This window comes from Dermochelys coriacea, chromosome 1 (assembly GCF_009764565.3).
Source record: "Dermochelys coriacea isolate rDerCor1 chromosome 1, rDerCor1.pri.v4, whole genome shotgun sequence".
Lineage (NCBI taxonomy): Eukaryota > Metazoa > Chordata > Testudines > Dermochelyidae > Dermochelys > Dermochelys coriacea.
The window spans coordinates 150,598,034-150,622,983 of record NC_050068.2 but is presented as its reverse complement, the minus strand read 5'-3'; the positions used below and the strand labels follow the sequence as shown (position 1 = coordinate 150,622,983).

Here is a 24,950-nt window from a genome sequence, read left to right as displayed (position 1 = left end):
GATTTGAAGACTTCAATAGCTCAGACATAGGTGAGATTTTTCGTAGGAGTGTGTGGGTGAGATTCTGTGGCCTGCGTTGTGCAGGAGGTCGGACTAGATGATCAGAATGGTCCCTTCTGACCTTAGTATCTATGAATCTAATTTAAAGGATTTACCGGTACTCCGGAGCCCCTGGAAGGGGGGCCCTCAACCGGAAGAGGCGTGGCTTCTACTGGAAGAGCCGGGACCTTTATATCCCCAGGCCCTTTAAATGAAGATTTAAATGGAAAATGGAAGCAGCGGCTGGGAGCCCTGGACCCTTTAAATCACTCAGGAGCTACCAGCTGCAGAGTCAGCTGGGAGTCCTGGGGCTCGGGGGTGATTTAAAGGGCCTGGGGCTCCAAAAGCCGCTACTGCAGTGGAGCCCCAGGCCCTTTAAGTAACCATCAGAGCCCCGGGGCCTCCCGGATGCTACTGCTGCCCCGGGCTCTGGCGGAGCTTTAAAGGGCCCGGGGCTCCACTGCAGTAGCAGCAGCCGGGAGCCCCTGGCCCTTTAAATCACCACCGGAGCCCCGCTGCCGCAACCCCAAGGCTCCAGCAGCAGGGCTCGCGTGGTGATTTAAAGGGCTCCGGAGGGTAGGAACAGTGGGAGCCCTGGGCCCTTTAAATCACCACCCGAGCCCCAGGGCTCCAGCAACAGGGCTCAGACTGTGATTTAAAGGGTCCGAGGCTCCGGTTGCCGCTACCGACCCAGGTCCTTTAAATCATTCCCAGAGCCTTGCTGCCGGAGCCCTGGGGAGGCAGCAGTGGGGCTCTGGTGGCGATATACAGGTCCAGGGGCGGATACGGTGGCCGGAGCCCCGGACCCTTTCAATAGCCACCAGAGCCCCACCACCACTACCCCAGGGCTCCGGCAGGCTCCAGGGATGATTTAAAGGACCCAGGGCAATAGTGGCTACCAGAGCCCTGGACTCTTTAAATCGTCCCTGGAGCCCTGCTGCTGCTCCGGCAGCTATTTAAAGGGCCCGGGTCGGTAGCTGCGGCGTGAGCCCCGGGCCCTTTAAATCGCCATCTGAGCACCCCCCACTGCTTCTCCAGGGCTCTGGCAGCAGGGCTCTGGCGGCAGTTTAAAGGGCCCAGGGCACTGCCGGGAGCCCCAGGCCCTTTAAATTGCCACCTGGGGAAGCTGATCCGCCCTGGCACGACACACAGGCTCTTGCCGGTAGGCTATACCAGGGTTTACCGGCTTACTTTCACCTCTGCTACTGTCATCAGTAGCTATAGTATATTGTTTAGGAAAGATCCATTCAAAATTAAGTTATATAACTTTAAGAGCATTCAGTCCCAAATACAGTATAAGCACTGAACTTTGAAGTGGATTTTGAGTGACAATATCTACCTTTTTTTTTTTCCCTTTCTTTTAAGTACAGTTAGAGCATTTGCTATAATCATCTTGCTGCTATTTTTTCACCTGGGGAATCTTCAGAGCCATGAATATTCCGCTTTGTCCCATTTTCCCCTTTTGTACTCAACCTTCCTCACAGCAGCCCTCTCTTTAGCACAGATAGCTGAGACCCTCCTCTAGAGTTTATAAATAATATAATTTTTTAATAGCAAAGGGTGGTTGTTGGAAAACAGTGTTAGATTTTCTCTTCTCCTTAGAGTATGGGCACATTGCCCCCTTAGAATTTCAAGTTCTGCACATTGTACAAGGGAGCACATTGTACTGGCAGTAGACCACTGTTATGACCCCTTTGCCTGGTTTTGTGAACTATAACCTGATACTTCAGGCAACAGTTTAGAATTGTGCATCATGGCATGACAGTGGTCAGTACTGTCTATTTCTGGCCCAGCCTTAGACTTTCTGTGAAATCTTCAGCAAATTAATTAACCTAAAATGTTCCTGTGTTTCTCTATCTTTAAAAAAGGGATAAGAGTGCTTATCAGCCAACTTGGCAGTTCTGAGGCTACATGATTTTGTAAAGTATTTTGAGATAGTCTCAGATGAAAGGCACTGTTAAATGTAAAATATTTTTATTTAAACAACAACTCAGAGATGGTGTTGTACAGTTAAGGATGAGCAAAGTTTGAAGAAAACTACTGTAGTAATTTTAAAATTATGAATATTTAAAGTCAGGAAGTTTAGATATTCTCTATAGCTTTATTGTTAGATCAGTTCAGATCTGGTCTGGCTGAGAATATTGGGCTGTCTCAACCTTTGGACCACCTTAATTTGGGATCTCTCCAGACATTGGATCATCTCATATGAATAAAATTGGAAGAAACATCTGTTCCTCGCAGCTTTTTACAGCCTTAATGTCCCCTGCAGCACAGGTGTAGGAACTTGTGTAGTTCCCCATATAGACAACTGATGTGTAAGAGGACAACTTCCTCTGTTGACAGAATTTAGCACTCATACTGAATGTTTTAGTATATTTTGGACTAATCGGCCTTATTTGCTAGTGCTGATAGTTTAGAGAAACAGATCTACATAGTCATATTATGGACAGAGAAGATAAACATTACAGAGGTCAATACAGGCCTCTTTAAAATACTCTCAGTATTCTTCCTTTGAGTGTCCTCTGCATATTCCCATGCATGGGATGCCCTGACCATTAGGGAGGGGGCGAGGGATAGCTCAGTGGTTTGAGCATTGGCCTGCTAAACCCACGGTTTTGAGTTCAATCCTTGAGGGGGCCATTTTGGGATCTGGGGCAAAAATTGGGGATTGGTCCTGCTTTGAGCAGGGGGTTGGACTAGATGACCTCCTGAGGTCCCTTCCAACCCTGATATTCTATGATTCTATGATTACAGCCTGAATGGTAAAATATACTAGTGGCTGTTGGAGCATCCATGTGCCTTCCTTACCCACTCCACCCTGCCAAACTCCAGACGTAGGGCTAGGGTTTAAAAGTAGCTTGGTGCTCCACTGCCTTAGTTACTTCAGTCAGGACCTGCTGGACAGTTACACTGTTGCTGTATGAGCCTTTTGGATCAGTAGTAGATAGCTTGTATCGGTTACATAAGTACATAGGGTTACATAGCTTTATTTGGAGACAGTTAAAGGGATAACATGACAGATCAGAAGACTAAGAGCCTATCATGTCCAGTGATATTCCCAGCATCAGATGCACATGCTAGATGCTTGGCATGTTTCAGGGAAGGGCATTCTCCCTCTAACTGACCGATCTGCTCAGTGTTTGCCACAAGGGCAAAGACAGTGAGACAAAACTGGCTCCAGGCAATTTTATTTCAGGGTGCCCTGACAGCGGTGGTCTCAGAGACCGGCTTTGTCAATGCCTCCATCTACAGACTCTTCATCAGGCAAGAAGTGAGATTCAGCTCCTATGTCAGGTGCAGGATGTGAGAGAGTGAAGGATCCAAAAAAGAAGAAAAGCTCAGGATCAGTCAGTGACAGACTCTGTTTTCAGAGCTGTCTTATTTCAGAAAAACTTAGTTGTGGTACCAAGGAAAAATTTGCAGCTAGCCTCAGTGTTGGCCTCATTACCTAGAGCCAATCCAAGAGAGAAGGACCTACAGGGACAGAATCTCATTATAGAGCCAGTCTCTGATTCTCAACATAGAGGTAGGAGCCATTCCTCTGTGGATTCAACAATATCAGATCTGGAGGTGCCTGTCCTGAGGGTGAGATCTAAGTACCCAATTAAGAGAAATGATGAGGGTTCATCCACTAATATGGCTTTAACAGTGTTACTGTTAAAGCAGTAGTTCATCAGGTGGATCCGTCCATGGCTCGGTAGACAGCTGAACCAGGTACTACATCTCAGAACATGTCAGGTGTGTTATTACAACCAATCAGGCTGACTGCTTCTCCAAGAGTCAGCAAAGAACAGGAAAGGGTCAGGGGCTCTCTGCTGCTGCCTCTTCCAAAGACCCCTTGGGGTCGCCGGAGAAGAACTTCTCTCCTTTCTCCTTTTCAAGAAGGTTATTGTCTCTAGTCCCATCTGAGCTGCAAATGGATTGGGACTAGAAGAGGGATGTGGATTACAGATGAGAACCAGGGAAAATGTATTATAATCAGTTCAAAGCAGCCCTGCTGGATCTGCAGGCACAGAGATATTTCCAGCCAGATCTATCAGTGGGATTTTTGCCTGAGTGGCATGTCACTCCTGGGGTAAGGAGGTCCCAAAGGCCATTTCTGGCACCTTATCAAGAAGGATCAATCTTTGGGGACAGACCTTCAGCAAGAGAGTATCAGGAGGACATTCAGTTGTCAGATCCAATGGATAAGGACCAGCCAGTGACACTTACTCAGAACAAGTCACCTATGGAAATAAGTGAAATATTATCCAACAAGGAGGAACTAGATGTGGCAGAGTCCAACTGAGAATTAAGTCATGTGCCTTCTCCAGATGAAAATGAGGGGAACGTCTCCACATCATCATCATCCGAAGAGGCATTAGCCTTTCATGAGTTACTATCAAATGTGGAAGGTGTTAGATATTCCTTCTGTTTTTGTGGAGAAATCATCACAGCCTAGCTTTGATATTTTCATGGCAGCAGCTAGTCAACAAGTCATTCTTCCCTTGTTAGAGGGATTGTTTCAGTCAGCAAAGGCAGCCTGAAAAACTCCCTCAACCTCTATGTAAGAAAGAAGACAAATTATATAAAATATATAAGGACTTGCTGTGTTTCATACTCATCTGCCTCCTAAGTCATTGGTGGTCAAAGCAGCACTTCACAGATCAAAATGTGCCCAAACTCACTTTACTCCATCATCTAAGGAAGGAAAGAGACTAGATGTGTTAGGAAGAAAAATTATTTTCTTTAGCTACATTTTTAAACGTGTGCAAATTCAACTATGAAGCTATCATGGCTAGGTACCAATGCCATCTCTGGAGCAAAATGTCCTTTCTCCTTAATGCACTTCCAGAGGAACACAAAATTATCATGTGCTATTTTGACTGAAGGATTGAATGTTGCTGAGAAACAGTTGCTAATGACTTTTGACTTCTCAGATACTTCAGCAAATCACTTTGTTTGCCTCAGTGAGGAGACATGCATGGTTAAGATCAATGTGACTCTGTCATGAGACAAACATGAGGCTTGAGGACCTTCCATATGAAAGAGAAAGTCTGTTTAGTATTCAGACTTATGAAGTACTAGAGAAGATGAAAAATTTTAGATCTAGTGCTAGATTTTTAGGTTTCTTTAATAAAAGGAAGAGGCCATATTCAATTCCATTACACAAGTATCAGAGGCATTACCCTCCTTCATCTCTTTTACTTCATTATGATTATAAGATGGGCATATCATTTCCAGCCTCAGCATAATTATAACTCACAATGCCAGCTATAATAGAGAAGAAATTTAAAAATCACAATAATAAATGGAAAGTTTTATCTTCTTCATTCTCTACAGTTCCTCCAAGACATTAGATTTGACATGAGGACATGGAGTTTAAGCTAGTTCACTTAGACATTGTTTATTTGGGAACTGGTTAGAGGGTACATTTTTTTTCAATCCTCCTAGAACATCAGTAATTCTGACCATGGATACATGTACTCTAGGATGGGCAGCCCATATGAACAATGAATTGTTGGTCAGAGATCATTGCTTATCAAAGGAAAGGAATATACACATCAATATTTTAGTACTGAGAGCAATCAGACTAGCTCTAAGGTCTTTTCTACCTCAATTCAAAAACAAACTAGTTCAGGTAGTAACAGACAATAAGGCGTGGTTATATTATCTAAACGAGCAAAAGAGGACTCTGTGAAATTATGTAGGGAGGCCAAGAGTTTTTAGGAGTACTGGGTAGTACACAATATTAAATCAGTAACATAGCAGGGGAATAGAACACTCTTGCAGGTCATATGAGTAGGTCATCAGGTCAGATGCACAAATAGTCCTTGAAGGATGAAGTAGTGAATCACTTCTTCAGTTTATAGTGGAACCCAATAATAGCCGTGCTTGCATCCAGCAAAAACAGGAAATGTGAGAGATTGTTCCAGGACAGGTGGAGACAAAGAATCAATATTTGATGCTTTTCTAATACACTTGGGTCAGTGTTTAATATATGCCTCCTCCGCATTTCCACTTATTCAGAGAATGATAAGATAAGACAGGACAAAGTCAGGATGATTTTAATCACACCAGCTGGCCCAGACACCAGTGGTATCTGGATTTGATACATCTGTCAAGGATTAGTGGAACCTTCACTGCTGACACTGGACTTGTTGACACAACAAACAGGGAAAGTCTACCATCTGAACCTTCAGTCCCTTCATTTGATTGCATGGGGAATAAACCTTTAGATGGGCTAGAATAAAGTCTTTCATTAGAAGTATAAAATGTACTGTCCAATTCTAGAAAATAATACACATGAAAGTGTGCTATAGTCTTAAATGGAAAAGTTTTTTATTGTGGATTTCCATGTATAATGTGGATCCTTATATGACACCAATTAATTATATATTAGAGTATTTATTGTATCTTAAGAAGACACCTCTTTCATTATCTTAAGTTAAGGTTCATCTCTCAGCTATATCAGCATATCATGTACCTGCAGAAGGAAAATCAATTTTTACTGATGGTATAATTAAGAGGTTTATAAAAGGCCTTAATTTGTATCCTCCAATAAGAACTCCTATGACCTCATGTGATCTGACTGTAGTACTAGCACAAATAATGAGACTTCCCTTTTAACAGCAGTGGGGAACGGTTCTTTATTTCATCTATCTGTAAAAACATTGGTTTTGGTGGCAATCACTTCCATCAGACACAAAAGTGAATTGCCTGCATTAATGGCTGATCCATCATTGACTGCGTTTCATAAGGATAAAGAGTTTTTTGCACTCATCCCAAGTTGTTACCAAAAATAGTCTCTGATTTTCCCATAAATCAATCTGTAATTTTACCATTTTTTTCTCCAAACCGTGTACTCATCATGGGGAAGCTAAATTATACCCATTAGATCTGAGGAGAACATTTATCTTTTTATTTAGACATAACTAACCAATTTAGACAGTCTTCAAGGCTATATATTTTTGAAGCTCATAAATCCATTCCTTGAGGCATCAGAACTTATGCAGCTAGATCCAAGTCAGCTTGCATGGCTTTCTCTAGTCATATTTCTCTGATAGAGATATGTAGAGCAGTAACCTGGTGTTCTGTTCACACTTTTACTAAACATTATTCTTTAAACTTGGCATCTAGACCAGATGCATAGATTGGCAGGACAGTCCTGCATTCCTTGTTTAACTAGAACACCAGGTCCCACCATCCTGGGTCAGAGACTGCCTATTAATCTACCCCATGTGTGGGTATATGTAGAGGACACCTGAAGGAAGAAATGAGTTTCTTGCTTGTAACTGAGGTTCTTTGAGATGGATTCTGCATATTCCTACTCCCTATCCATCTTTCCCCTCTACCATGGAGTCCCAAAGGGCTTGGATCATGGGGGAAGGAATCAAGGCTGTGGTGCATCAAGCTTCTTTTAAACCCTTGCGCTAGGACAGAGTTGGGCAAACTATGGGCCACATCCGGCCCGAGGGACCCTCCTGCCCGGCCCTTGAGCTCCTGGCTGGGTATGCTAGCCCCCGGCCCCTCCCCTCCTGTCCCCTCTCCCCCGCAGCCTCAGCTCGCTGTGCCACCAGCACAGGAGGGGGCTGCACTGTGAGGGCAGGGGAGAGCAGGGAGGGAGGCTCACCTGTAGCCTCAGGGGAGCAGGCGGGTGGTGCGGGTGGCGGGAGCGTGGCGAACGCGGGCGGAGGACTCAGGGGGAGCGCTGAGTGGCCGCGCAGCTGGCCAGAGAGAAGCAGCACTTTGAAGGGGAAACTACTGCTTCTCTCCGGCTGCACAGCTGCCCCTGCCTCCTCCTGAGTCCTCCGCCCATATTCGCAGGGCCACATTCTGAAAGGGGCTTTGGGGGGGGGCAGGAGTTGGATAGGGGGCTGGGTCCTGGGGGGCCTGTCAGGGGGCAGGGGTATGGATAGGGGTCAGGGCAGTCAGGGAGCAGGGGGAGTTGGATAGGGAGTGGGGTCCCGGGGGGCAGGAAGTCCCAGGAGGGGGTGTCAGGGGACAAGGAGTTGGGCATGGGGGTTGGATGGGTCGGGTGTTCTGAGGGGGGCAGTCAGGGGGCGGGAAGTGGAGGGGGGGCTGATAGGGTTAGGGTTTGAGGAGGCACAGCCCTCCCTACAGTTTTGGGGTAACTTGATTACAGCCTCTAAGTATAGACATGGGGAAGGAATGTTTAAAAATGGGTCCTTTATTCTGGCAGAGAAAGGTATAACATGATCCAATAGCTGGAAGTTGAAGTTGGACAAATTTAGGCTGGAAATAAGGTGTGCATTTTTAACAATGAGAGTAATTAATTGTTAAAACAATTCACCAAAGGTCGTGGTGGATTCCCCATCACTGATCATTTTAAAATCAAGATTGGATGTTTTTCTAAAAGATCTGCTCTAGGAATTATTTTGGGACGTTTGATGGCCTGTGTTATACAGGGGGTCAGACTAGATCTGGAGTGGGCAAACTTTTTGGCCCAAGGGCCACATTGGGGTTCCAAAACTCTATGGAGGGCCAGGTAGGGAAGACTGTGCCTCCCCAAACCCTAACCCTATCAGCCCCGTCCCACTTCCTGCCCCTTGACTGCCCCCCTCAGAACCTCCGACCCATCCAACCCCCCCTACTCCTTGTCCCCTGACAACCCCTCCCCCTGGGATCCCACCCCCTATCCAACTCCCCCTGCTCCCTGACTGCCTTGACTCCTATCCCCAACCTCCCCAAAGCCCCTTTCAGAACGTGGCCCTGCGAATATGGGCGGAGGACTCAGGAGGAGGCAGGGGCAGCTGTGCAGCCGGAGAGAAGTGCGGTTTCCCCTTTAAAGCGCCGCTTCTCTCCGGCCGGCTGCTCAGCCGCCCAGTGCTACTCCTGAGTCCTCCGCCCGTGTTGGCCACGCTCCCGCCACTTGCACCGCCCGCCTGCTCCCCTGAGGCTACAGGTGAGCCTCCCTCCCTGCTCTCCCCTGCCCCCACAGTGCAGCCCCCTCCTGCGCTGGCGGCACGGCGAGCTGAGGCTGTGGGGGAGATTTGGGCAGGGCAGGGGCTGGAGGCTAGCCTACCCAGCGAGGAGCTCAAGGGCCGGGCAGGAGGGTCCGGTGGGCCATAGTATGCCCACCTCTGGACTAGATGATTACAATGATCCTTCTGGCCTTGGAATTTGAGTTTGAGTACAGTAAAGAAGAGTTCATATGCAGCTGCTGACAGAGAAAACATTCTCAGTTATCAGCTGCACATCTACCCTTCACGGGTCTTCTGACTTATTTGCTCAGTTAGGCATATAAATAAACTAGGAAACTAACACACACAACTTCTTTGTGAAGTAGTTTTTGTACCACAATTTTAGCACAAACACACTACACCCCACAAGTTGTCTGCCCCCTAGCGGTGCCAGTCTTCTATTGGACCCTTTTAACCTCCCTTTCACACAGCCCTTTGCCAAAAACTGTTTCCTATCACAACCAATTACTACCTCAAACATTCTCAAGTGCCAGTACAGAGAAAAAAATTATCAGATAATGGATGTGTTCAGAAAAGGGAGGTAAAATTAAAGGTGTAGACCAGGGGTCTCAAACTCAAATGATGACAAGCGTCAGATGAGGACCAGTACATTGGCCTGAGGGTCGCACCACTGCCCCCCTGCCCCCCCGCTGCCCCGGCCCTGCCCCCACTCCACCCCTTCCGTGAGGCCCTGCCCCTGTCCCGCCTCCTCATACCCCTCCCTGAAATCCCCACCCCAACTCTGCCCTCTCCCTTCCCCCAGGGGGTGCAGGAGGGGTTCAGGGTGTGTCAGGAGGCTCAGGGCAGGGGGTTGGGGTGCAGGAGGGGCACAGAGTGTGTCGGGGGCTCAGTGCAGGGGGTCAGGGTGCGGGGTACAGCAGGGGGCTTAGGGCAGGGAGTCAGGGTACAGGGTGCAGCAGGGGGCTCAGGGTGCAGGAGGGGTGTGGCAGGGGGCTTAGGGCAGGGATCGGGGTATGGGGAGGGGTATGGGGTACAGCAGGGGGATCAGGACAGGGGGTTTGGCTGCAGGAGGGGTTCAGAGGGTGGATCTGGCGCACACCGGTGGGGCAGGGCAGGCTCCTTCCCCATCCCGTCCCCATGCTGTTCCTGAATCTGGGGGTGCGGGTGCACAGGGGTCTGTGTGTTGCCCTGGCTGCTCCTCCAGGTACCTCCCCTGAAGCTCCCATTGGCTGTGGTTCCCCCCCACTCAGGTCTTGGCCGCTTCCTGGAGCAGCGTCGGGGCAGGGCAGGGCAGGCAGGCAGGGAGGGAGCCTGCCCTGCCCACGGTGTGCGCTGGACCGGAGCCACTCTAGGTAAATGCTGGGGGGGCCGCAGGACCTGGCGGGCCACAGAAAATAACCCCGTGGGAGGTGTGTTTGAGACCCCGGGTGTCGACTATGGTGTACTGGTATGGTAATGGTATGGTGTGTGCTTGTGGGCAGAGAAGTAGCCAGTATGTACTGCTAGGTGGCTTAACTTTTAATTCCTTTGCTTTTCTGGATATGTCTCTCACATGCAGTGTATGTAGCAATTCTAACTGCTTCATAATAAAGTTTTGTGTTTTCATAGAAGCAGTCTTTAGATTTTTTTGAAGATCCTTCCCACTAGTTTCTGTTGTGAAGACCTCCAGAAGCCACTTGTTGTTGCTGTAGTTTTCATGTGAATGAAATGAAAGAGTATCTTCAGCACATCTTACTATCTGAAGTGAGCAAAATTTAGTCCTTTTTAAAGCATTTCCTGTGGCAACTACTCTCCATAGTAGTCCCTTGCTGTGTCTCTGCATGGCCTGCTGGTTGCACTGTGGGGAATACCACCTGTCTCAGGCTCTTCAGACTGAAGTTCTAGCCTTCATGTCTATATCTTATGCTCTCCTGTTATTTATTTTTCCCTTCTGCAACCCTCTTTTTTTGGCCTTGAGGCCCTGGCTTTCTCACTAAGTAACTTGCATCTTGCTGTATCTTAAAGGGCTGTAGAAAAAAATAGCGTGCTATATTTTTGGAAAATAATATATGACCATATAATTAATAATAATACCAAGCTTGTATATAGCACTTTTCATCAGTCAATCTCAAAGTGCTTTGCAAAGGAGGTCAGTATCATTATCCCTCTTTTACAAAGGGGGAAAATGAGGCACAGAGCTAAAGTGATTTGCCCAACGGCAACAAGTAGTTGAGCTGGAAATAGAATCATGGTCTCCTGAGTCCCAGTCCAGTGCTCTGTCCACCAGACAACCCTGCATAATACATACAAAAGGACAAGTTGTACATACAAGTCCTCGTTAGTTTGGGACTTGACTGGTTTTTAAATGATTAATTCTTCAACTTCAGTGGTCTGATAAGGTAGATTTTTTTTTTAAATGGACTGTCCTAATTTGTTTTTAAAAACTGTTTGACATCAAACATGTCGGGCATGTAGGAAAGATATCAGGAGGGCCAAATCGCACCTGGAGCTGCAGCTAGCAAGAGATGTCAAGAGTAACAAGAAGGGTTTCTTCAGGTATGTTGGCAACAAGAAGAAAGCCAAGGAAAGTGTGGGCCCCTTACTGAATGAGGGAGGCAAGCTAGTGACAGAGGATGTGGAAAAAGCTAATGTACTCAATGCTTTTTTTGCCTCTGTTTTCACTAACAAGGTCAGCTCCCAGACTGCTGTGCTGGGCAACACAAAATGGGGAAGAGATGGCCAGCCCTCTGTAGAGATAGAGGTGGTTAGGGACTATTTAGAAAAGCTGGACGTGCACAAGTCCATGGGGCCGGACGAATTGCATCCGAGAGTGCTGAAGGAATTGGCGGCTGTGATTGCAGAGCCCTTGGCCATTATCTTTGAAAACTCGTGGCGAACGGGGGAAGTCCCGGATGACTGGAAAAAGGCTAATGTAGTGCCCATCTTTAAAAAAGGGAAGAAGGAGGATCCTGGGAACTACAGGCCAGTCAGCCTCACCTCAGTCCCTGGAAAAATCATGGAGCAGGTCCTCAAAGAATCAATCCTGAAGCACTTAGAGGAGAGGAAAGTGATCAGGAACAGTCAGCATGGATTCACCAAGGGAAGGTCATGCCTGACTAATCTAATCGCCTTTTATGATGAGATTACTGGTTCTGTGGATGAAGGGAAAGCAGTGGATGTATTGTTTCTTGACTTTAGCAAAGCTTTTGACACGGTCTCCCACAGCATTCTTGTCAGCAAGTTAAGGAAGTATGGGCTGGATGAATGCACTATAAGGTGGGTAGAAAGCTGGCTAGATTGTCGGGCTCAACGGGTAGTGATCAATGGCTCCATGTCTAGTTGGCAGCCGGTGTCAAGTGGAGTGCCCCAGGGGTCGGTCCTGGGGCCCGTTTTGTTCAATATCTTCATAAATGATCTGGAGGATGGTGTGGATTGCACTCTCAGCAAATTTGCGGATGATACTAAACTGGGAGGAGTGGTAGATACGCTGGAGGGGAGGGATAGGATACAGAAGGACCTAGACAAATTGGAGGATTGGGCCAAAAGAAATCTAATGAGGTTCAATAAGGATAAGTGCAGGGTCCTGCACTTAGGATGGAAGAATCCAATGCACCGCTACAGACTAGGGACCGAATGGCTCGGCAGCAGTTCTGCGGAAAAGGACCTAGGGGTGACAGTGGATGAGAAGCTGGATATGAGTCAGCAGTGTGCCCTTGTTGCCAAGAAGGCCAATGGCATTTTGGGATGTATAAGTAGGGGCATAGCGAGCAGATCGAGGGACGTGATCGTTCCCCTCTATTCGACACTGGTGAGGCCTCATCTGGAGTACTGTGTCCAGTTTTGGGCCCCACACTACAGGAAGGATGTGGATAAATTGGAAAGAGTACAACGAAGGGCAACAAAAATGATTAGGGGTCTAGAGCACATGACTTATGAGGAGAGGCTGAGGGAGCTGGGATTGTTTAGTCTGCAGAAGAGAAGAATGAGGGGGGATTTGATAGCTGCTTTCAACTACCTGAAAGGGGGTTTCAAAGAGGATGGCTCTAGACTGTTCTCAATGGTAGCAGATGACAGAACGAGAAGTAATGGTCTCAAGTTGCAATGGGGGAGGTTTAGATTGGATATTAGGAAAAACTTTTTCACTAAGAGGGTGGTGAAACACTGGAATGCGTTACCTAGGGAGGTGGTAGAATCTCCTTCCTTAGAGGTTTTTAAGGTCAGGCTTGACAAAGCCCTGGCTGGGATGATTTAACTGGGACTTGGTCCTGCTTTGAGCAGGGGGTTGGACTAGATGACCTTCTGGGGTCCCTTCCAACCCTGATATTCTATGATTCTATGATTCTATGATCATCACTAACAACTCTTTCCAGGCCAGGTTCCTAGCCATTTTGTTGTTTGTTCTTTTCAGATATGGTTCCAAGATTTTTTTTTTTCATAATGGAAGAAGGTGTTTTTCACTCTCCTCTCATTCAAAAATGGCTGAAGCATTTTTACTCAAATTCTCCAGATAATTTTATCTTTGGGTAGAGACTAGTCCTGGAAAATTTCAACCTAATATGTGAAAATTTCAGAATGCTTTTAGTGACTGAAAACGGGATTGTATTCTAGTGTGACCTTTGCAGTTTCTAGTTTTGGAAATATAATGCAAATGTTTGCCAGTTAATTCTTGAAGTCAGAAGACCCTGAACTGTGGATCTCTGTAATACCTTAGAACAGTGCTTCTCAAGCTATCTGATGTGGGCGACCGGCAATTTTTTTTCCAATGTGCGCACAGACTGGCAGCCGATGGCTGGCAGACCGGCATCAGTCCGCGGACCAACACTTTGAGTAGCACTGCCTTAGAGAACTGTGATTGCAGAACATTCCCTTTTATTAATCCAATTCTGTAAGTATCTATTTACATGTTACTGACTCCATCGCACATTCTGGTCTATACACCAACTTAGTTTTCAACAATTTTTTTAATATAATAGAGATGGCAAAATAACACTTAAAAATAAAATATTTCCTCCTAAAATATAGGATTAGAATTAATGTATCCAGAACAATAAACTTCTTTTGTTACTTCTAAAAAGAAAAAAGAAAAAAAAATGATCAAACACAGCATGTCAAGTTTCAACCCTTTGTCAATTACATCTCGGCCCAACCCTTCATTGCTCACTTAAATCAAGCTCCCACTGACATCATTTGGAGATTTGGACATGCACGGAATACAGGACCCCAAGCCCTATTTGGTTATAAACTTCCAAAAATTGAGGTCTGCCATGGACACGATGACAAGACCATTAACTATAGTGTACAAAAACTGATGGTCTAGTAATTCTTGTTTTACTGTCTGTTACTAATCTTGCAGGGTTGACAGCTACTTTGGCACAGGGTTTTGTCTGTGCCAGCTGTTGTAATATAATGTTTTGATCTCTGTTAGTTAGCTCATTGAATAAAATGTAATACTAACTTGCATGGAATCTATCAATTTTATTCTGTATTACCACACAGTAAAATGTATTAAAACTGTTTAGATATGAACAAACTACAAATATCATTTTTTTAAAATGAAATAAAATGTAGCAATTGTGAAATCAGTGGTTTTGTCCAACTGATTTATATTGGCAAAAGCACTGATACTGTGTTCTGTTTGCCTTGAGCTTCAGAACACTTGTATGATCACAATGTAGCTGGGCACCTGGCTTTTCCCTGTGCAATTGTGAATCACACTAATGTAGTTCAGAAGCAGATGAACGGTAGCAATCTCACTTACTGTGTATGTAAGCAGAAGAGGAGAGGCACATATAAGCATATTATATATTCCTCTTAAAGTCCATTTGTTTCTTTTGACTTCAGTATACTAGCATTTTTAGTATGACATTGATGTGAAAAAATAAAATAAAATAAAGAATAGCAAAGTGATCAGAAATAAAAATCATATTCCTTCCATTGATATTTTAAGAAACCAAACTTAGCTTCCTTTTGAGCAGTCAGTAATACCACATTGTTAGTATTTGTGGAATAAACGTGCTGTGACGGCCACTAAATACTGTTTACTTCAGTATATTTTATCAGTCTTACCAGACCATGTGTGCTGAGTGGAGAATGTGTACAGTAGAACACATTAATCAAATAAACATCAACAGTGTTGATAAAAAGCACAACAAAGGAACTAACTCAGAAAAAAGTATTGATTTTTTTCCTCTCTTTTGCTTTCTTTGTGTGTTTGCTCAGCTGATGGTTGCTCCTCATTCCACTACTGAAGTACCTGTTCAGTTCTGTCCTTCTGCCCTGGGAAGAGCCAATCACACAGCATCAATCGTCTTCACATGCCCACAGGTATGATGATATATTTAGTGTCCAAAGCACTATGAAATCAGATAATACAGTATTTTCAAATATAGTTATAAATAAAAGCTTCAGTCAAAAGGACAATTTAAAATCAGATTTTTGGATCCTTAATCATACAGCCAGTACAAAAATAATTGACTTAGATGCACATGATGAATAATTTGTTTTAGCCTTAGCTTTGCTCAGCTTTCAGCATATCTACAATCTTAGATAGAATTAATGCTGTTGGTTGATGTGCAGAGAACTAGAATATGCATTAGTATTTCTAATTTGCTTAGTAATTACCAGGTTATCCCAAATTATTCATTACTGAAATAGTCTTCCTGCTCTGAAATTAATTTAATAGTTCCTTTTGTAAAGTATTATCATAAATAAGCCCCATTTATTAATGTTTATCTTCTTTAGAAATACTCTTGGACTTGAAAGAATTATCATCCTTTGATTTAACTTGAAACTAATCTTCTTTACATTTAATGTGTTAAAATTTTTAGCATTTTTCCTGTGTGTTTCCTGAAACTTTAAAGAGAAGCAACTAAATGGAGACGCATGAGTCATCTCCTTGACCTACTAGCTTACTAAAAATTGCAGCTGGAGACAAAGAGCAGAACTGATATTATGACACGAGTGCTATAATGTCAGCACATGAGTTGAGCTTGAGTGAAATGTTTTCTTTCCAAATGTATGTAATTTCCTCTTTCTTTGTTCTTGTTGGGCTGTCAAATATCCTAATGGGCTGTTGACTTGAAAATTACCTCAATTGAATGCTAGGGAAATGTCTCTAGTAAGATTCTCGGTAATACTGCAAAAGCAGAACTTGTGTCTTCTACAAGAAAAAAAGGAGTGAGAAAGTGATATAGCCCTTCCCCCCACCCCACCCCCTCCAATATCAGAATGCCTAACAGACAGATTACCTGTAGGTGGTGGTTGCAAAGCATGCATTTTTAGAGTCCATCTCCTCTTTAATATTTATTAAGAATAAAAGCAAGGAGCCAGCATTTCTGGTATAAGTGGTATATAAGCAAGGGCAGTTCAAGAGGACAAAATGCCATTATCTTTTCTGAATCCTAATAGTGCTCAGAACTCTGGTCTATACATTAAAAGTTTAATTGTTCATCAGATACAGAAGCAATAAAGCAAGTAAATAATTCACTTAAACCTTTTGGGAACAAACTGAGCCCTGACACTTCATTTTTCTCATCCAGTGCATCTCCTTTCAAATAATGGCAAATCTCCAAGTTTTGTTCTGCGGCTGAACTTTAATCAATATCTCATCCTTTCAGTTGCTTTGCCATGCCCTCTCAACCTTTTCAATCTGTTGCTCTTACCTTTGTAATTTTTTTCAATGTCCTTTTCATCCCTGAACCATATGGATCTTTCTTTTTTTATTCTGTTCACTTTCACTGCCTCAGTCCTTACCAAATTGATGCCAGACGATTCCAGGGTGCTAATTATTACATTTAAAAAGATATAATGTATTTCCACAAATCTAAGGCGGTTGTTTTCTAATGTCTGAATCCTAGAACAACTTTTTAACCTAAAAATATTTGCATTGATTTTCCTTTCTTGATTTCACTGATTAAATGCATCTGAACAGACCCTGTAAACCATGTCATAGCTATGTAACTGACTAATCTAAAATCAGCTAATGACAGTACTTATAGGATAAACCTTAACTTTTTTGATTCTGCCTCTTTGCTGAATTCAGAGAAGCTGCTATGGGCTGTTATCTTCTTCATTTGTTTCTGGTTTAGAGGTGTGTGAAGAGCTCTTCAGAATAAAAATCCAAGTTTAGGTTCTAATCACTTTACTATAGGTTTTTGAAACCTAAAATTAGCTTTGTTGGGATAGCACAACTGAACTGCCAGCTTGAATATAATGCATGCCCAGAGTGTTAATATATTTCTATCATCTTGTTCCCCTAGCACACCAGAAACATCCATATGTAATGGAGCGAGGCTAATAGTACTAAGCAGCACAGGAGAGAAGTGGAGCTTTGCAACAGATCTTGTTAAATATTCCTTGCTTAGAGTTATTTTTTTTAGTTCTTTTCTCCTGATATGTTGCAGTGGGCAATGCATATTCTTCCTCTGCATCCTGTTAGATTTCCATTTCACATGCAAGCTAAACCTTTTCTTTTAACTGTAGATTTGTTGGGGGGGGGGTCTAATTTTTTTTTACAAAATTTGGCCTTTAATTTTGGATGCCTCATTTTTTTTTGGCTCCCAACTTGAAACACCTTGAGGATGTTTTTTCCAAGGGTGCTCTGCACTTCAGAACATCAGGTTCAGAATATCCAAAATGTCCCCAGCTGGAAACACAAAAATAGAGGCAATCAAAAATCCAGGAAAACTTGCCTCTTTCCTTCTAAGATAGCATGGTTTATCTTTAAACATTTCAATTTCAGTGAGCAGAAATAGGACTAACACAAGAAACTGATTTATTTTCTATCAGATAAATCATTATTAACAGCTAACTTTATAGGCTACACCCTCTATACAGCTGAATGAAAAGTGTACCTTCTCCTTCACTGATAGTTTACGTACACACACACACACACACACACACACACACACACACGATAGCTAGTTTACCAGGCCTGTATTCACAGTAGATCAGGGCATCAATTACAATATCTAGTTTACCAGGCATGGGTTCACATTAGAGCTGGGCTAAACCAGTTGAGGAACAGTTAATTTAATAGATTTTAAGGCCAAAAGGTACCATTAGATAGTCTGACCTCCTCCAGAATATAGGCTACAGATTTTCATCCAATTACCCCAGTATTGAGCCCAGTAAGTTGTTTGACTAAAGCATACCTTCTAGAAAGGCATCCAGTCCTGATTTGAAGATGTCAGGTTTATGAAGAATCCACTCTTTCCCATAGTAGTTTGTTCCAATGGTTAATCATCCTTACTGTTAAAGATCTGTGTCTTATTTTTAATTTGAATTTGTGTGCTTCTAACTTCTAGCCATTGGTTTTTGTTATGCCTTTCTCCACTAGATTAAAGTGCCCTTTAGTACTTTGTGTGGTATTTCCTCCCTAGGAAGGTACTTTTAGTCACAGTTCAGGGTAATTGCACCTGTATTTCTCCTCAGTGATCTGGCAAGGGCACCCACTCTCAAGCTTCCAGCTCCCCGGCTATTGCTTCTCTTGGGTGAAGACCCCTATGTCTCACTTCCTTCTCATCAGGGTTATGTTCATGCTGAGCAGTTCCCTTCCTTCACTGCATTGCTCCTAGCAAAGACAGTCTGCCTAAACAGACCTGTTTGTTTTCTCTTCAAAGATTGATAAGTGTAAAAGCACACAGTTCTTTCTAAGCAAAGCCTATTTTATTCTCAAGGTACAAAGCATTACAGAGAAAACATATTAAAAACAATAAAAGAACCTACACACATGCTACTAAACTTACCAGAGATCATCCCAATTGCAACATGGATTCTGTCAGGAACAGTCTGTCAACCCTGCAACCTAGAATTTTCCTTGTGGTTATAAGTTCATCACAGCTTGAGCTCAGAACAAGCATCCAGTCTTATGGGGCCTCAGTAGGCCCAGTCCTTCCAATTCTTCCCTAAAGATTTGGCCCCTCTGTCATCCTGTCCATTGGTTCGATCAAGAAGAAACCCAGAGTCAGTTTAAACTCAGGCTAATTATCCAAACGTATTTTCTTTGTCTGTTCATCTCTGGAGACCCCAGATTGCACTAGTATATGCATCTCTCTCCAGGGGGTAAGTTTCAAAGGTTGATAATGAAAGAAATACATTACCAGCATCCCCTTTGCTACTAGAGAAGGTACATACAATGCCACAATAACACATACACAATTGCATTTTTAATACAATGTACCCCATAATTCAATAAGATTTAACATAATTCAATAAAGTTTGTTAATTCCATAAGGTTTGTTCAGGATATTATAGGATATTGTCAGTCTGTCACACTTGTATATAGAGCTGGCAGAAAATGGTTTTCCTGTCCCATGAGTATTTTCAAATTTTCAAAAAGTGTTCCTGTTCTGTACTGGGGCAAACCCAAGACCTTTTGACATTTTTTGCAGAAAAAGAAACAGACAGACACTCAGACTGGAATCCCTGTTCTGTCTGATTTGGAGAGTGCGCTAATCACCAGACCTGTGGGGTATTCTGGAGTGGGTGTCTCTTAATCTGTACTCTTGGGGCTGTTCTATACCTTATACATTAAATATTCATTGGAGCAGGGACTTGAATCTGACATTCCCACATACCAGCTGAATTGCTCTAACTACTAGGCTACAGAGTCATTCTCTCTCTGTCAAGCCGAATGAATATTTAATTATTTGATACAAAGTGGAACAGCTCCAGCCTGGGATGTCAGACTCCCTAGGTTCAAGTCCCTGCTCCAAATCAGGCAGAGCAGGGATTCAAACTGATATCTTGCACATGCTAGGTCAGTGTCCTTAATTGCTCTGCTATTCTGGGGTGGGTGTCACTCTCCCATTAACACAAAATTCCATCCTGGACAGGAGACACCTTTTTGTAGTGAAAGTTTTGTGGAATCTGATCCTTTCCCACAAAAGTATTTGCTTTCTACAAATCGGCATTTTCTGATGAAAAATTTTGTCAAAAAATTCCCAACCAGCTCTACATACCATAATAGAGTCACTTCTCAATCCTTTTTCATAAATCAAACATATTGAACTTCTTCAGTCTCTTGCTGTAAGGCATCTTTTCTAGTCCTTGAATCCTTTTTTGTGGCTCTTCTCTCTGGAACTTCTCTTGTTTTTCAACAAAATCAATTCTGTTTTGTTCACCTGCAACAACCCCTCCAACATGTATCATCAATAGGGTTTGAAACCTCAGCTTTCAGCACTGCAGCACAGACTACAGGACTAACTACAGTGCATTTGATTGTGGGACGATTATCTCTGCGTGTGCAAAATTACCTGCCACAAATGAAGAGAGAGGTGGTGTACAAACAAACTGCTTTGACTGGGTCTGGAAGAAGTTTAGTTTAAAATTTCTTCTTGCCTTGGGCAGGGATGGTGTCTGTACTCTCTGTTTGCCGGAAGCTGGGAATGGGCAACGGGATGGATCACTTGATGTATTCACTTGATGTATCACCTGTTGTATTCATTTCCTCTGGGGCACCTCGCATTGGCCACTGTCAGAAGACAGGATACTGGGCTAAATGGACCTTTGGTCTGACCCAGTATGGCTGTTCTTATGTTTTTGCCATATAAATGAGGATGAGCAAACTTAAGGTTTAATTGGACTCAAATTTTGGGTTTTATGTTTTGTTTTGCTGTTAGTTATGGACTGGTGCAAGACTCCAGTAAGGGTCATGCATTTGTACCAATCATAACAAGTAGTTACAGAACTATCTCAACAATGTATAGCACATATGCTTCTCTAAATATGTCATCTGCCAAAATTCAGGCTGTTATGTCTCAGCTCTGTAGTGTGCGATGGCAATACTCCTTCAAGCTGTTGAAGATTTTTGGCTTCTTGAGGCAGTGATGGAGCATGACCCCCAATGGATGTTGCATGTCACATGTTCATTATAACTGCTGCCTTTGGAACGTTCCAGTCAGTTTCTTCTATGATTGCAAAGAAGCTTCCCAAAGAGCTGCTCTGGGTACTCTCCCAAATTGCAACAAAATCTTTTTAATGATAACCCCTGCCTTCTTGTCAGAGGCTGAGAAAGGTGTCCACAGATTTATAACTGAAACAGAGCTACATTATGTTTAAGTCAGCAATATCTAAATACATTTTGATTTCATAATCTTCACTTCCAGACAGTCCAATCTGATTCCACACCTGAGTTACCCCAGATATTAAAGTTTTTCTACCTTATAATTTATTCTTGGCAGGAAGGAATACTTTTATTTGCCATTTCCTTCACCCTCATGTGGATATGTTGGCTTATAATGTGGGGATAAAGGGAAGTAGTTTACTAAATTCAAAGGAAATAGAGTATATTCATTCTTGGTAGTAGAATTACACCAGGGGTAAACTTGACCCGATGTGTGTTTTATCTTTTAGGAGTAGGAATACAGGAATTTCTGTACTGGATTAGACCAGTGGTCCATCTAATCCATTATGCTGTCTCTGAGAGCCGCCTGTATGAGGTGCACAATTGTGAAATAACCTGACCATATGGGGGATTTTCTCCCTAACTTTTATTAGAATAATGGAAATTATGCCTTGGATTGGAAAGGGGATTTATATCCCTTACTAAAATGAAAACAAAAATCAATTTTTTTATATTCTAATTTATGTAACTATGGACGTTCTTCACATCTATATAAAGATCTAATCCTTTTTTGAATCCTCCTAAATTTTTGACCCCAATGATTATCTGTGACATTGGGTTCCATAGATGAATTATGTCTTGTACAAAAAATCTTTCCTTTAATAAGCTTTAATTTTCTTTTTATTTTCAATTTAATTGAATATCCCATTGCTTATAAAACTTAAGTAAGGGCACCCAGTGTTACCTTCTTTCTATATTGGGTGTAACTTCCATGTCCCCTTTTATTCATCTCCTCTCTAAACAGACCCAATCTTTTCAATTTCACTTTATATAAAATATTTCTACGTATTTGTTACCCTATTCCCCACACTTTCTGTTATATCTTTATTCAGATAGTGTCCAGAACTAACCACAATACTCCAGATCATGCTGTACCAGTGGTTTATATTAGTGTGATATTTTCATTCTTTATTTTCTATTCCATATCTTGTACATCCTTTACAATATTTTGTTTTTGTCCACCATTGCTCATTAAGCAGTTCTCATTGAGCTGTCCACAGTGAGGCCCATGTGTTTTTCCTGAGTGATTATTGTATATTTTAAACCCCATAATGTATACGTACAAATAACTCAAACAATTCTTTGCAATAATTATGAGAATTATTGCATTTGTCAACAGTGAATTTCATCTGTCATCATGCTTATCCATTCATCTAGCTTGGTTAGGTACTTAAGAAGTTTATGAATGTCTTCTACAGTCTTGACTAATGTAAATAATTTTTTTGTCCTCTGCAAATGTTGCCATCTTGCTATTCATCCCCTTTTCTAGTTCACTAATAAATATATTAAACAGTAAAGTTTCTAATACAAAAATAGAAAGCATCCTGATGTTAGCATTTTGTCCTGTGGAAAGTTGATCATTTTCTCCTACTCTTTCTTTCTTTTTTTACCTCATAACTAATGAGTTGCATTAATAGGCTCAGGTGAGGGACTTTGCAAAGGCTTTTAAAAATACAGATACATTATTTCATCAGCTTCTTTTTTTATCCACTTATTTTGTTCACATACTTAAAGAATTTTCCTTTACAGAAGCAATGGTGGTTTGTTTCTCTCTCTCATCTCATATTAATCTAGGCATTTTATAATTCTGTTTTAAATTATTTTTAACCATTTACATATTGCTGAAGTATTGCAGTCTGTAACTCCCATTTTCACCCCAGTACCTTTAATAAAAAAAAAAGTTAGGTACAACTATTGCCCTCAAGTCCCATTTACATGAAATAGTGTATAATTTTGTTAACTCAGCCACTTCATTCTTAAATTCCTTCAGAACTCTTGGACTATCCAGTCCTTTTTCTATTTAATTTCTCATTTTGTCTGAGGGTCTTCTCTTTGTACACCTTGATCATTATCAGTGCTCAGTCTTATTACTTGCAAAGAATAGGTCTGGGACAAGTATCTCCCATAACATCCTATGTAATGAAGACTGATGCAAATAAATCATTTATCTGCAATGTCTTTATCCTCCTTAATTGCTCCTTTGACTCCCTGTTCTCTTAGTCTCCATGCTGTTGATGTATAAACACAAATATGAAATGTATTAAACACATGTATCTCTTTGTTCTTTATAATCCTTTCTGGCGTTTACTGTCACGGTGTTAGTTTTTTTTATGTGATTCTTCTGTTATCCCTTATATATCAGTGATCTGTATTCTTTCTCTGGACTTCTTGCCACTATATTCACAATGTGTCCTTCTTTACATTAAGCTTTTAGACCATTGGATCTATTTCTTCCAAGAGATCAATGATTAGAATAGATAAAATCTAAGCGTAAAGGGAGAAAAATAAAGAAAAAGTTGGACATTTCTTCCACAAGTATACAACCAGAACAACAGAAAATGATCTTCAGTGAGCTTTAGTAAGATGTGCAATGTGGAGGCTGCTTTTTTCTAATATCAATGTTTTTCTTTTCCCACAGCTTAATGAGTGGATATTTCATCTGTCTGGGGTTGGTCTTATCCCTCAGCCAATGGAACCAGCTAGCATAAGTACTTGTATTGGTCGTCATTCTTCCATCATCATATCCTTCAAAAATCCTACCACTGAAGATATACTAGTAGATGTACTGTTAGCAGGTACAGATTCTTGCTTTAATAATTTCTGTTTGATTGCATTAAAAATATCTGTGGTATAGAGAAATGGTTACTAGTCTGGAAATTCTATATGATACAATAGAGATATACATGATGAGGAACAGTTACTTGGTACCTCCATGCCTATGCTTGGTAATATGGCTTGGTTATAGTCTGTCTTAATATTCTTCTTAAAGGTTTTCTCATCAGATATAGATACAGGCCCAGGGTGTGCATGCATGCATGTGTTCACAGACACAAATCTTTCTCAGGCTAAATCAGGTGTGTACATATTTTGTAATACTGAAGACTCCAAGCAAGATGTCTATGCAGCCTGAATTTCATTTTAATATGGCTAAATCTAAATGTATAGATCTAGGAACAAAGAATGTAGGCCATACTTACAGAATGGGGACCTGTATCCTGGGAAACAGTGACTATAAAAAAGATTTGGGGGTTGTGATGGATAATCAGCTGAATGTTAGCTCCCAGTGTGAAGCTGTGGCTAATATGATCCTGGAATGCATAAACAGGGGAATCTTGAGTAGGTGTAGAAAGGTTATTTTATTTCTATATTTGGCACTGGTGTGACCACTGCTGAAATACTGTGTCCAGTTCTGGTGCCCACAATTCAAGAAGGATGTTGATAAATTGGAGTGGCCTCAGAGAGGAGTCACGTGAATGATTAAGGGATTAGAGCGATAGACTCAAAGAGCTCAGTTTGTTTAGATTAGCAAATAGAAGGTTTAGGGATGACTTCCACAGACTGTAAGTATATACATGGGGAACAAATATTTAATCAGGGACTCTTCAGTCTCACAGAGAAAGGTATAACATGATCCAATGGCTGGAAGTTGAAGCTAACAATTCAGACTGTAAATAAGATGTACATTTTTAACAGTGAGGGTAATAAACCATTGAAAAAGTTTACCAAGGGTCGTGGTGGATTAAGAACATAAGAATGGCCATACTGAGTCAGATCAAAGATCCATCTAGTCCAGTATCCTGTCTTCCAACAGTGGCCAATGCCAGGTGCCCTATAAGGAATGGACAGAATAGGTAATCATCAAATGATCCATGCCCAGTCGCCCATTCCCAGCTTCTGACAAACATAGGCTAGGGACACCATCCCTGCTCATCCTGACTAATCGCCACTGATGGACCTATCCTTCATGAACTTATCTAGTTCTTTTTTGAAGATTCTCCATCAATCACAATTTTTAGATCAAGAGCGGATGTTTTTCTAAAAGACATGCTCTAGGAATTATTTTGGGCATGTTTATGGCCTATGTTATATGGGAGTTCAGACTA

The 24,950-nt window shown here is 42.3% G+C and overlaps 1 protein-coding gene and 1 long non-coding RNA gene across 2 annotated transcripts in view; one reads left to right on the top strand and one right to left on the bottom strand.

Annotated features, from left to right (window-relative positions):
- The window catches only part of CFAP47 (cilia and flagella associated protein 47), a 638,800-nt gene that overhangs the window by 548,847 nt on the left and 65,003 nt on the right, over positions 1 to 24,950 (top strand). Inside the window, exons 55-56 of the mRNA XM_043505538.1 lie at positions 15,162 to 15,266; positions 23,486 to 23,642. Of these exons, the coding sequence (XP_043361473.1) occupies positions 15,162 to 15,266; positions 23,486 to 23,642 (262 nt within the window). The remainder of the gene's footprint in view (positions 1 to 15,161; positions 15,267 to 23,485; positions 23,643 to 24,950) is intronic.
- Positions 1,227 to 24,337, bottom strand: LOC122458173. Its single transcript, XR_006278075.1, has 4 exons — positions 24,223 to 24,337; positions 19,682 to 19,687; positions 10,750 to 10,753; positions 1,227 to 1,241 (listed from the first exon to the last, which is right to left on the bottom strand). It is a non-coding gene; the product is annotated as an uncharacterized LOC122458173 (long non-coding RNA).